This window comes from Acomys russatus, chromosome 7, assembly GCF_903995435.1.
Source record: "Acomys russatus chromosome 7, mAcoRus1.1, whole genome shotgun sequence".
Lineage (NCBI taxonomy): Eukaryota > Metazoa > Chordata > Mammalia > Rodentia > Muridae > Acomys > Acomys russatus.
In genome coordinates, this window is record NC_067143.1 from 44,891,314 (window position 1) to 44,904,945 (window position 13,632).

A 13,632-nucleotide genomic window follows, 5' to 3' on the forward strand; every position below is an offset into this window, starting at 1 on the left:
ACAAATGTTACCTTCTATATATATGTATACAAAAAGTATCTTGGAATTTTTTAATCCCTTTAATATGCATTTTCACCTTCATAATGTAAGGATTTCTGTTGACTTAAATTTATATCATCTTTAAAGTGAAGGAAAAAATTAAGTGTTTATTTAACTTACTTCACTCTTTAGTACCTTCTCACAAGTATGCCCCCAGGAGACACTTTTTTCTTCATTTGCCGCTTCTCTTTGCTAGACTCACATGAGTCATCTTCCTATAAACAAAGAAAAAGATAGTCAAATAAAAGCTTTAGGCTTTTATTTATACAGCACCCAAAAACAGAAAGAAAAAAAAAAGCCATGCTAAATATTGTCTGCTTTGATTAAATTTCCTTTAGGATTTTGTGTAACTACATTCTAGATCTAAAGCACTTGTGCTTCTTGTTGTGCTGAATCAGGAAGACTGAGAGGCCCCTGGAAAGTTAGTGCTGTCTCTACTTAATAGAGACCCCAAAGGAAGAAACTGTCATTTCTGCTTTTATGGTGACTGACATGCCATGGCATAACTTCAACGTAGAAGGTGCTAATGCAACTTCATGTGGAATCTTTAAGAGCCCTACAGGGCTAGTATTTTTTTTTTTTTCTTGACTTTCTATTCAGAATTTTTGTTTGTTCAGTATTCCTTTACAACTTTTGTTTCATTTTCCACTTTTCCCATTCTTCACTGTTCCTGAATCTTTCACATCATCTTGGTAGTCACATGACCTAAAGCAGAAGACTCACTAAGTACTATAGAAAGGAGCAAGGGAGGGGACAAGAACAACAGATGTTCATTAGATGTTAGTGATTGTTAGATAATTCTAGTCAAAAATGCTGTGCATACCACTTACCCCAGGCACAGGCATACTACATGTTCTGGAATAGTTGGCCAACAGTGAACAGGCTCCATGTTTTTGTTTTGTCCTGTTTCTTGGCAGGGAGGTGCACATGTGTGTGCATGCGTGCATGTACACTTGAAGGTTGTTCAGTTTGGGGTTAGGTTTTTGTTTTTTCTTAAGAAAGAAAGAAATATGAGTATGGTGGTGGTAGTCTGGGAAGCGTTGAGGGGTGGGGAAGAATATGGCCAGACTACTGTGGAAATTTTTAAAGTACTTTTTACAAAAGAAAATACCCTATTTAGGTGAGAAAAAATGTGTACAGATATTCTCCAAAGAGCCTTTCCAGCACATGTCCTTGAGAAGAGTTTGTGGCTCAGAGTTATTTCTGAAAGTATTCCTGACCGTGCCATTGATAATACGCTGGAGAGCTAACTCTTGTATAACACCATGTAAACATGAAGTTGATACTATGGAATACAATCTGTAAAAACAAGACCATATCTCCATATGGTCTTCTGTCTGCTCGATTCCTGAGGCTTAACTTGGAATCCTCCAAGTTCTAAAGACAGGTTTGCCAGAATTTTTCACAAGTACAGTAAGAAGATGAGAACGGATGGCTTATGGTGGCAGTAATACAAGTGATTTAAAAAGCATGAGTGGATGTGGAGGCAGGCAAATTAAAATTACAACCGCTGTAACAAGCCTAACAAGCCGCTGTAACTTTACAAACTATTTTATCTGGCACTGGGTTTCTCAATTTGTAATATGAAATAGTGGGTAAAGTATTTAACCACACTAAAAAAGTGAGGCACCTTCAAAGCAGTAGCAAGGGCTTAATGGAAAGAGTGTCTGGTTAGCAGATCTTGAGATGGCAGTGTCTTGGGACAGACTTGATAGGGGACCTTGAGATAGAACAACAAAATGAACAAAGGCTTGGCTCTGAGAAACTGTGCTAAGTTCAGAAAGGATCACCTGCATACGAAGAACTGATGGATGTACAGCTGATAAAGTACGTAAGAACTAAACCAAAATTGAGGAGCCCACTTTATTGATGCAAGATTTCCAGAACAAGAAATGAGAGAAAACCAACCTGACTGTTTATTCAATGAACCTGGATAGAGAAGGACTAGATATCTAAATTCTGTGTTGTGAGTCCACAGTTTATGAAAGAAGAAAGAACTGTAGGGAAAGACTCAAAAATCCAAAACTGGCCTGCATAGTGATGTACACCTTTACCCCTTCATTCCAGCACCTGGGAGGCTGAAGCTAGCCTGAGCTGCATAGTGAATTCTGGGCCAGCCAGGGTTACAAAGAGAGACTATGTCTCCAAAAACAAAAACACAAACACAAACAAAAAAACAGTTAAGAAATAGATGTGGGGGCTGGGCAGAGGTGGTACATACCTGTAATTGCAACACTCCAGAGTCAAGAGGCAGGCGGATCTCTGTGAGTTCAAGGCCAGCCTGGTCTACAGAGTAAGTTCTAGGATAGCCAGGGATACACAGTGAAACTACACAGTAGACACTGCTGGGAATTTCAGACAGAAATGTTTAGTTATCAGAACAAAAGAAGGGAGCCCTAGTCAGAGCATAACACTAAAATATAAGTGTTTGGGTCTTTGTACAGAAATAGAGACATGGTCAAAAGGCAGGATCTGAAATTTGTTCCTGCTTTCACACTGTGTGATCAAACAAGCCACTCAATTTAGCCTGACACGGTGGCACATACCTACGACAATCACAACACAAGGTAGACAGAGGCAGAGGATTATAAATGAGACCAGCTTAGGCTACCTAGTTCATTTTAGGTCTGTGATACATAAGACTTTGTCTCAAAAGAATAAATGGGAGGAAAGTAAAACATATACATACACATATTTGTAGATAAAATGGAAAAATTGCTACATCTCATGATGTCCTACACTGTTAGCAGTGCCTTCATCTGGAGAATGGGATTTGGTGTAAGGAACAACATTTATCTGGTTGTAACATTGTGCAAGCAAGTCTACTATGTTGTGTTCTCTGAAGTGATTAAGAGGCAAACAGTTCGTATAAAATACAAAGCCAGGATGTTTTCTTACAGATCAGACAAGGTGGCAGAGGTATGAAATAATTTATTCATGGTGACTGGAGGGGAAAAAAAACCTTCCCTAAAGGATGAGATGTTTCTCAGCCCCCATAATGTCAGGATAAGCTGTCCCCAAGGCCACATCACAGTGTATTTTGGTTGGTTGGTTGGTTTTTGAGGGGGTGTGTTATTGTTGTTGTTGTTTGTTGCTGTTTTGAGACAGGGTTTCCTGAGTAGTCCTAGCTGTCCCGGAACTTGCTCTATAGACCAGGGTGACCTTGAAGTTGGAGATCTGTCTGCCTCTGCCTCCTGAGGGCTGGAATTAAAGGCGTGTGCCACCACAGTGTCTTTTCTTGCAGAAGAGTGGGAGTCAAAGCCTAATCTACTGTGAGTAGATGCTTTACGTTCACTGCTGACATTAAAGCTGCTTTTCTATCCTCGTTCTATGTTTCTTGCATTCATTCAAGTGTTGTTGATCTCGGTTTTTGTGGGAAGGTTGTTTATTCTGTCTAAAACTGACACTGAGGAGAATCACAATTTAAATTCTTGCTCCTTTGATCTTGGCCCCCCTTTTTTTAATAACATAAGTTTTGTATTTGAAACTCAAAGTACATCTCAAGAAAGCAGAAAAATGTTTATTTACAGTAGCAAAGATGGTCAAATTCCCAGTCCTGATGTCAGCTTTAGAAAGGATAGCCAGCTCTAATTTACAGCACACTTTCAAATAGGCCAAAGGCTTACCCACATCAAAAAAGATTATTGACAGCATTCAAATTCAGCCCCAAATCAAAGCTTACAATCTTAGCAACTTCTATAGGCCATTTATCACAAAAAAATAAATGTGTAAGGACACCAACCATAGCCACGACGCTGGGGACCTGAGTTTTCTCCAGCGTCTCCTTCAGCTGATCCACTTCTGCTCGATACTCATCCAGCTGACACTCTAACTTTTCCCTGCGGAGTCGCTCATAGGCCAGCTGGCCCTGCAGCTCTTTGATGATCCTATAAAAAAAAATGTTTCCTCAGTCAATTCTGATTTACCCAGCAACTACTTTGGGGAGGAGGTTCGAGGCAGGGTTTCTCCGTGTAGCTTTTGCTCCCCTGGACTCGATTTGTAGACCAGGCTGGCCTGGAGCTCACAGAGATACGCCTGCCTCTGCCTCCTGAGTGCTGGGATTACAGGTGTGAGCCACCATGCTCAGCTCCAACAACTATTTTTGTTGATGCTTCCCACTGTTAAGTCATTTATTTATCAACTGTATTTAGGCTCTTATATGAACCAGCAGTGATATATGTACTGGGGACAAGTAGTGATCATGAAATAAATAAGCAAAATCATGGTGTACTGGAAGGTAACAAATACCAAGAGAGGAAAAAATAAAGCAGGGATCAGTGATTCCAAACCTGGAGCAGTGATTCACACTTCTGTGCTGGTTAGCTGCTTGTCAAGTTGAAACAAATAGTCATGTGGGAAGAGGCAGCCCCAGGAGAGAATTTCTTCCATCAGACTGACCTGGAGAGATGTCTGTGGGACATCTCCTTAATTAATGAATACTGTGGGAAGGCCCAGCCAGGCGCACCTGGGCAGGTGGCCCGTAGGGTCTAAGAAAGCTGAGCAAGCTATGAGGACCAAGTCAGAAAGCAGCTCCAGCGCCTACCTCCAGGTTCTCACCTTGAGGTCCTGCCCTGATTTTATTTGAGGGGCATTGTGGAAGTTTTTGGAACTTTGGGCTCCAAGTGCTAAAAGCTTAATGAGCTGTTGTTGGAGCTTGAAAGTATGAATTCTGAGAGATGTGGGCTGATTTGTAACGTTTTTGAAAGAAGTGGCGACTACCAGGGCCATTCCTGTGATGTTTGAATTAAAAGTCTCTGGTGCTGGTTAGTTGGGGCTGAAGAATCAGCTGTGATTAACCAGGACCAGCACCACCAAAGTGAAGGTGCTTTTCTGGGCTAATAAATACTGGTTAATTGGGGCTCCAGAATCAGCTGTGATTAACAAGAGATCAGAATCATTGAGTTAAATTTTTCTAGTAAGTATTTCCTGAGGGTCAACACAGGCTGTGGTCCAGTAGGGAGTTCAAAGCTTGCATCTTAAACTAAAATATGAAGTCAGGCACGGTGGCACACGCCTTTAATCCAAGCAGTCAGGGAGACAGAGACAGGCAGATGTCTGTGAGTTCCAGTCTAGGACAGCGAGGGCTACACAGAGAAATCTTGTCTCAAAAATAAGTGGATTGTTTGTTTTTAAATAAGGATCTGTCTCTAATAGTCCCATCTATCCTAGAACTATGTAGACTCGGCTGAACTCAAATTCAGAGATCTACCTCCCAAGCACTGAGATTAAAGGCATGTACCACCATATCCAGAAAACATAAGAGACACTCACATGGAATTCACAGGCACCTAAATACAAAGTATTGGCTTTAAAGACCTTACTTCTCAGACTCCAGCTCTTCCTTCCGCTGCGTTAGATCCTCTTCTGTTATCCCACCCAAGTGTTTGAAGTTGCTCTCAGCAATTTCCAGAAGTGTTCTCAATTCTACAATTTTCTTATGAGCTCTCACTAAAAAATAGTTGAATAGGAACCTAATTTAGATGACAGTACATATGCTTACAGGATGATGATTCTCTCTCAACATTGGCTTCTTTTTCTTTTGAAAAAGCTCTTTGAAAATATTAATTTTATGTACAAGTGTTTTCCTTGCATGTGTGTCTGTGAACTACATTTGTGCCTGGTGCCTGTAGAGGTCAGAAGGCACTGGACCCTTGGACCTGGAATATAGATGGTTGTGAGCCACCATGTGGGTGCTAGGAATCCAACCCAGTCCTCCTCAAGAGCAAAACATGCTCTTAACTAACAAGCCATTTCTCCAGCCCACTTGCTTCTTCTTTAATAGAACCATTGTCTGCTACTTATGGAAGGATTTGATGGAAGTGTGATATATATCTAGAAAGTTAAATATCAGTGATGCAGGCGATGAAATACTTAGTTGGAAGATTATCTGTTATTAGAACATGTATCAGATAATTCTGATGCTACATTATAAGTAAAGTGGCTTAAAGAAGATTGGCAGTGTTTTAAGATGAGAAGTAAGTACCAAACCATATCATGTTAGAAAATTAGAGAAAACTGATGCCAGTATCTTCAGGCTCTCCCTTGGTTGAATTCACAATGGAACATCTGCTATGTCCCTGGGAAAACAAGCCTGAAACTGTACTAGTAGCTTTTTGTTTGGTGGTTGGTTTTGGTTTTGATTTTTGGTTTTTCAAGACAGGGTTTCTCTGTATAACCTTGGCTGTTGTCCTGGACTCACTTTGTAGACCAGGCTGTCCTCAAACTCACAGTGATCTGCCTACCTCTGCCTCCCTAAGTACTGGGATTAAAGGCGTGTGCCACCACACTCAGCTGCTTTTAAGTCTTTTTAAAGGAAAAATAAATCTAGACATGAATTTCAATTTTCAAAATCTAGTTTAAGCACAACAATATATTCCAACCAGAATGACCAGAAACATCCTCCAAAGATCAAACAGAAGGGAATCGACATTTTCTGAATCTCTGTCATGAGCTAGTTCCCATTCTTTCATGTATGAAATTAAGCCTTGTAAAAATTATCTCAGGTGTTTTCATAGATGAGGAAGCTAAGGTTCTGAGAGCAACAGAGCTAAAACGTGGTGAAGCTCTGATGTCTGAATCCATTGCCTAAGACCTACTATTCACTCACTATGTGGCTGTTTGTGCTTAGATTAGCGTCGATTCAAACACATTGTACTAACTCCTCACCACTCGGAGATCCACTGAAACCATTCTTCTCATTCGTTAGAAACAAATGATGGCTCCCTGAGCAAACACAGTGAGAACATACATTAAGGTTATGTGGCATGAAAATGCTCCCTTCAAGATACAGTGGGTATGGTGACAAGTGTATTATAGAAAGAAGCCTGAAAGCCTTACATCCAGTTACAGCGTGAATTTGGACAAGTAACTAGCATCTCTAAACCTAGGGCTCTGTCTTAGTCAAAGTTCTTTTGTTGTGAAGAGGCACCATGACCACAGCAACTCTTATAAAGGAAACATTTAATTGGGAGTTAAAGTTTCAGAAGTTTAGTCCATTATCATCATGGTGGGAAGCATGGCGGCACACAGGCAGACATGGTGCTGGAGAAGCAGCTGAGAGTTCTACATCTGGTTCAGCAGGCAGCAGGAAGAGACACTGGACCTGCCTTGAACATTTGAAACCTCAAAGCCCATCCCTGGTGACATACTTCCTCCAACAAGGCCACACCTCCTAATAAGGACACTCCCTATGATGCTATTTTCATTCAAAACACTACAGGAACTTCAGAAATAAAATAATACAGCTGGGTGTGGTGGCACAGGAAAGAGAAGAGAGGAGAGAGAGAGAGAGAGAGAGAGAGAGAGAGAGAGAGAGAGAGCGAGAGAGAGAGCATAACACCTCTAAGAAGCACAGCCCCATTCATTGGCTTCTGATTATCTATTTGTGTCAAGTAACATGTACTCAAGGGGTGGGGGGCAGTCTAACTTAAACTAATTTAAAATGTTTTGATGGTTATCCATTTGTTATGGTGAATGGATCTCTCCCAAAATTCACATTAAAGCTCTATATTCCAATGTGGTATTCTATGAAGACAGGGTTTTTAGGTGATTGTGTTTTAATGGCATGGCAGCAGGGGGTCCTATTCTCATGGGATAGAAAGCACTTTAGATGGCTTACATTTATATCCTTGTTTCTCCCCAAACCCTCCTCACTCTTCTACTTGAGGACACAGTCATATCGTAGTCAAAAGCACACCCCTCTCCATAAAGCAATCATGTTGGACTCTGATCTCGGACTTCTAAGCCCTAATTGTAAAATATAATTTCTGTTGTTAACCTTCCTTGTCTCTAATTACAACAGCCTGAGCATATTAAAAATACCACAAAATGGAATCAGATTATCCTCCAACTGTTAATCATGAAAAGAATTAAGAGGCTAAAAATGTTATATTCTGCCTCACCTTCCAGTGGATTATATCCAAAATAGTTAGAATGATGTCTTTAAACATAAACCAATCAACAGGCCTGTCATGGTTTGAATGGCAATGTCTCCAATAGGCTCTGGCCCAGAGTTGGCGGGAAACTTAAGCAGGGCAGCCTTGCTGGAGGAAGTCCGCGGGGATTAGGCTCTGAGAGGTAAAAGTGCCCCACCACTTGAGTTTGCTCTCTCCTTCATGCCTGTATTTCAGGATGTGAGCTCTCAGCTTCCTGCTCCTGCCATGCCTGTGGTTAGCAGCGTGCTACTATAATTACGTGCCTGCCAAGACTGACACCTAGCTTTCTGGAACTATAGGCCTAAATAAACCATTCCTTCTCTAAAATGCTTGGTTATGGTACTTAGCAACAGAAATTAACTAATACATTCTCCTGGCTGTTAGGAGCACTTAATGCTCTTCTAGAGGACTCCTTTTGGATCTAGGCACCTATATTTAATGGCTCACAACCTGCAATGCCAGCTCCAAGAGGAACCAAAACCTCTGGCCTCCAGGGGCACCTGTACACACACACTCTCCTCTCTCCCTCTCCCTCACCCTCTCTCTCTCATGCACACATACACTTGAAAATAGAATATATGTATATATATTTTTTTTTAAGAAAATGAGAAATGCTTCAATGGTTCTAAAAATTTTTAAATAATGCAAAAGCATGGAAAAATGATGTATGTGTTTACTGATGTAACCCTGGCACTTCATACTACCTGATACATAATATTCAGAAGCGTAAGTTGTATGGTAAAAGAAATCACTGTGAAAGCACAGTTACAGAGACATCTTGTAGTACTATGTTGAGTTCAGAATATTTCTAAATTCCAAAATGCAAAATTTTGTCTGGTATACTACCATAGTCCTCAGCCAAAGCTATGAACAAAGCACAGATCCACACATGTTGGGTAAATGGCATGCCTTCCTCATCTATTCGCCTATGTAAATCCTACTCATTCAAAGCAAAGCCCAAACTCCACTTTTACAAAGGTTTCCTTGCTACTCTCTCAAGTGAATACTCCTTTTAAACGTATCCCTATTCCCTAACTATCCTGGCCAAGCTCCTATGAGTCGTCCTTCCCTGCCTTCGTCTTTGAACTCCTCCCACGCAGATTACTCAGTAAATCCCATGACCCTTTTTAAACATACATCCAAATTTCACCATCTTCATTCCAATAAAAGCTATCACCAAGTATCTCCCCACTTAAGGCCACATCCTCCTGACTTTCCACTTCCATTCTTACCCCGTAAAAAAAAATGGCCTTTTTACCCTCTGAAAATCTAGATACACAAACAAGGAGAACTAATAAGATCTTGGCTTGCTTTCTCCACAACAAACAATAGATAATGTATGGCCTTACTACTGTTGTTTAGATAAAACACCAAAAAGGGTAAGGGTGTGTGTGTGTGTGTGTGTGTGTGTGTGTGTGTGTGTGTGTGTGTGTGTGTGTGTGTAAGGATGTGAATGTAAGGGTGTGTGTGTATGTGTAAGGGTGTGTGTGTGTGCGAGAGTGTGCACACATGTAGTATCTTAATGGAAAATATACAGTGCTAATGCAAGCTCCTCTGGAATAAAAATCTTAGTATATAAAGGTTGAAGCCAAACAAAAGTTTGTTTCTGGTAGTCATGACTACCATTACAGACTATAGAGCCCAGGAAACTATGAAGATAATGGTGTATCTGCTCTTGCGCAATTCTAATAGAGTGTCCTAGACACATTCTGTTATATCCCCAGCAGTTAGAAAGACAGTCTTTAAACATAAATCAAATAACACCATTGTTGCCCTAAACTCCTCCTAAGGATTAGAAAAAAAACCTAAAGCTAAAGTCTTATTAAGCCCTTTGTGATCTTACCAGGCCCCCACTCACCTCTCCAACCCTCTCTGTTAACTTCTCCTTAGTGATTGTCTCAGACACACAAACAACTCACCTTTGTACATGCTCTGTTTAGAATGTTCTCCCAAGATCTCTATACAGTTCATCCTCACCTTTCACATCCCCTCTGAAATGTCGCCTCAGAGCTCCAACAGTTCCTATACCACCACCCTGTGTCATTTTCTTTATATTCCTTTGTCTGTTTGTTGTTGGTGGTGTTTTACCCTCCTCCCCTATGACTACCATCACCAAACAGAAGTTCCTTTCAGTTGATCCATTTCTCTAACAACAATTGTCTGGCACAGTAGATAATCAGTTATATTTGTTGTATTCATTCTCTATAAATTCCTGGACTGTAGTCCAGGACAGCCAAGGCTACACAGAAAAGCACTGTCTCAAAAAACAAAAAACAATTAAAAACAAACAAATAAATCCTGAACTGAGTATATGCAATAACAATTAGTGAAAAGGAGGCCATAAATTACGAGAGCAGAAAAGATATATGTGAAGATTTAGAGGGAGAAATTATCTAATTATATTATAATCTCAAAAATAATATAAGTATTGGTGCTGGAGAGATGGCTCAGCAGCTAAGAGCACTTGCTGCTCTTGTAGAGCTTTGATTCCTGGTGCCAGATGGTGCTTAACAGCCTTATGTAACTGCAGATCCAGAGCATCTGATGCATTCTTCTAGACTTTTTGAGCACCAATAATACACATGGTGCACAGACATAAATACAAGCAAAACATCTATGCATATAAAATGAAAATAATAAATCTTTACAAAAATATCATTTGCCAACAAGCCTTGGAAATAGTTGAGGTGTGTGTGTGTCTGTGTGTGTGTGTGTGTGTGTGTGTGTGTGTGTGTATGCGCGTGCGCACACGCATGTGTTAAAATCTTACTATGCTTACTTTAAACTCACTATATAATCCAGGCTGGCCTCAAATTTGTGATCTTCTCATTCAGCCTCCCAAGTGCTGAGATTATCACTCTTGGGTTATCTTTTTCTGTGTTTATGATACATTTAAATATGTTTGTCTTATTTAACTTTAGTTTGCATGATACATTCTTCCATTCCAAAGGCCATGTTTTACACTAGTTTATATTTTCAATAATCCTTGGGACTAAAATACTGGAACTGGTTCTGGCTCCAAAAATACCAAATAGCTTTTCTTTGTAAATGGTATCATTTGAATAATTTCTAAACACGTAGTAACAAGTAGGCCCTATTGTTATTGTAAATTTTTATTTATGTGTATGGTGGGGAGGGCCCTTGGAGCTGGAGTTACCCCAGAATTGGGTGCTGGGAATTGAACTCTAACAGAGTATCAAGAGCTCTTAACCACCCACTGAACTATCTCACCAGCCCAGTATCTGTCTTTCTATGTGTCTGTCTGTCTTCCTTCCTTTTTTGTGGTGTGTGTATATATGATATATGTTGTCTGTGAGCACACATTCATATAGACACATGTTCTTTTATGTGCACTCAGGCAGGCACATGCTAGAACACATGTTTGGGTTTCCAAGGACAACCTCCACTTTTGGTCCTTGCCTTCCTCCTTACCCGAGACAGGGTCTCTTTGTTGTTCACAGATGCATACTCCAGGTTACCTGGCACACGGGTTTCGAGGCATCCTCCTGTGTTTGCCTCCCATCGCATCAGAAGCACTAGGATTAAAGAAGCATGCCGCCACTGTGCCAGCGTTACATGAATTCTAGGGATTAAACGCAGGCCCTCAAGTCTGCACAGCCAGTGATTATACTCACTGAAGCATCAACCAGCCCCATGGCCATCATATTCTTTAATGGCTAATACATGATAAAGGCAACATACTCACTTCTGGCATTTTCTTTGTCTGATTCACTGAGACACAAGTCCTCCTTGGCATCAGTGCTTCCCTCAACACCATGCCTTATGAAAAAATTCACATGATTTTCATCAATTTCAGTATCATCTATATCATATTTCTGTAGCCCCTCTAACAGTTTCACTGCTGCCAAATGGGCAAATCTGTAGAAAAGAATTAATAATTAACCAGATCCTCAAACTTCCATACATTTAGTTCACACTTAACTTACACAATTTCATCATATATGCACTTCTATCAACCCACCAAGAGGGGAAGCAACCTACACCTGACTGTCACTGAAATCTGACACACTCAGCATGTCAGAACCTTGTGAGAACCATGGTCATTGAGCACTATAAAGTTCTCCTACTGAGAAGTGATCCTGTAAGTGCTGCTGCTAAGAATCCACTGGGAAAGAGATCCCATAGTAGAAGAATATTTAGTGTGCCTCAAAACAGAATTAGTCTACTGAATACAGAGCCCAGAACCATCCTACTTGATTCCCTATTTTATTTCCTTTTGTTAGCCCAAGATAGGTGACAGAATTAATTCTGGTTCCAGTTTTAGAGTAGCTATAGTTCTTACCATACTTAGTGACTAACTTATTTTTCATCCTTCAACCCAAAGCCCTTAACATGTTTTGAAATTTAAAGAAACAGTAATGGCCTTTCCTTCTGTTTTCTATTCTCTTTGCTCCTTTTCAAATTTCATGAAGCCTCTATTAATAAATTCTTGATCTTAGAAATTTTTCTGTTGCTAATAAATGAAATAAGCATATTTTCCCACAATATTGTTAACTAAAATATGTAACACGTTCTTCTAGGACATGGAGAATCTCCACATATTAAATTCTGTTTTCCATGCGGCTGTGGTTTGAGTGTGGAATGCTTCCATACACTCGTGTTTTCACAGCTGGTTGGTCCCCAGCTTGTGGCACAATGTGGAAGGCATTAGGAGATGAAGACTGGCTGACAGAAATAGGCTGCTAGGGATAAGGCTTGGAAGATGATACCCAACTCTGTCTGCTTCCATGTCTCCTGCATGTGAACAACCACCACCACCACATACTCTCACCACTATGCCTTGGCTGCCAGGCCTTCCTAACTGGGATGAGCTGAAATTCTCTGAAACAATGAGCACAAGCAAGCTCTTCTCTTCTCAAGTTGTTGCATTAGGTAATTTGGTTACAGCAATGCAAAAGAAACTAATACATTCATATTGTTTTTAAAACTACATACACACATATACATATATATGCATATATATATATGGTACAGCGAGTAAATTATTAAAGCCCTATCAATGCAGCTGGGTTTAAAAGTATCCAGGTTTGAGTCCCATCACCACAAGTGACAGATTTAGTAATAAATGTATATATATAAAGTTGTACATCTGACAAGGGAAGAAAGCCCTGGGCTGTGATAGACTGGAGACTTCCTGTATCATCACAAGACAAAAAAGAACTTTGGGTGTGTAGCTGCAGGTGTGTGCACCAGTTAGTGACCAGGTCAAATGCAGACAGATTGTACCTTAAATTATGAAAGAGGCAAAGAACTGTAGCACTGACTGGTAGCCAGTGTTTGCTAATCTGTGGGTTCCTTTCTCTCTTCCACCATTCTCCACCCCTAAACTTCTTCCCTTTCAACCTCCCAACACTAGGTAGGAGAGAGAAAGGGATGGAGGGGAAAGGTGATGTCACTATCATTAGACTACTTCCTGCTGATTAGGGCATCAACTTCCTTGGGGCCAGTTTGATCTTTACCTTCAGGACATCTAATTTCTTGTCCTTTCTTTGTGCACAACTACTTGACAAACTGCAACCAACAGCATCCAACCCCCAACCAGCCACACCTATTGGGGCTCTAGCATTTATATAGCCTCTGAAAAGTCCCCAGAATTCCAAACGTCACACACTCGAAGAAACTATCTGAGGTTGGCAAA

At 40.5% G+C, this 13,632-nt stretch overlaps 1 protein-coding gene across 2 annotated transcripts in view; it reads right to left on the bottom strand.

Moving 5' to 3' along the window:
- Ankrd42 (ankyrin repeat domain 42) overlaps positions 1-13,632 on the bottom strand; it is a 51,308-nt gene that overhangs the window by 11,151 nt on the left and 26,525 nt on the right. For both annotated transcript variants that reach the window (XM_051148947.1, XM_051148946.1), the window contains exons 9-12: positions 11,680-11,852; positions 5,361-5,487; positions 3,782-3,926; positions 160-254 (exon numbers count right to left, since the gene is read on the bottom strand). In XM_051148947.1, coding sequence (XP_051004904.1) covers positions 168-254; positions 3,782-3,926; positions 5,361-5,487; positions 11,680-11,852 — 532 coding nt within the window. In that variant the 3' untranslated portion in view covers positions 160-167. The remainder of the gene's footprint in view (positions 1-159; positions 255-3,781; positions 3,927-5,360; positions 5,488-11,679; positions 11,853-13,632) is intronic.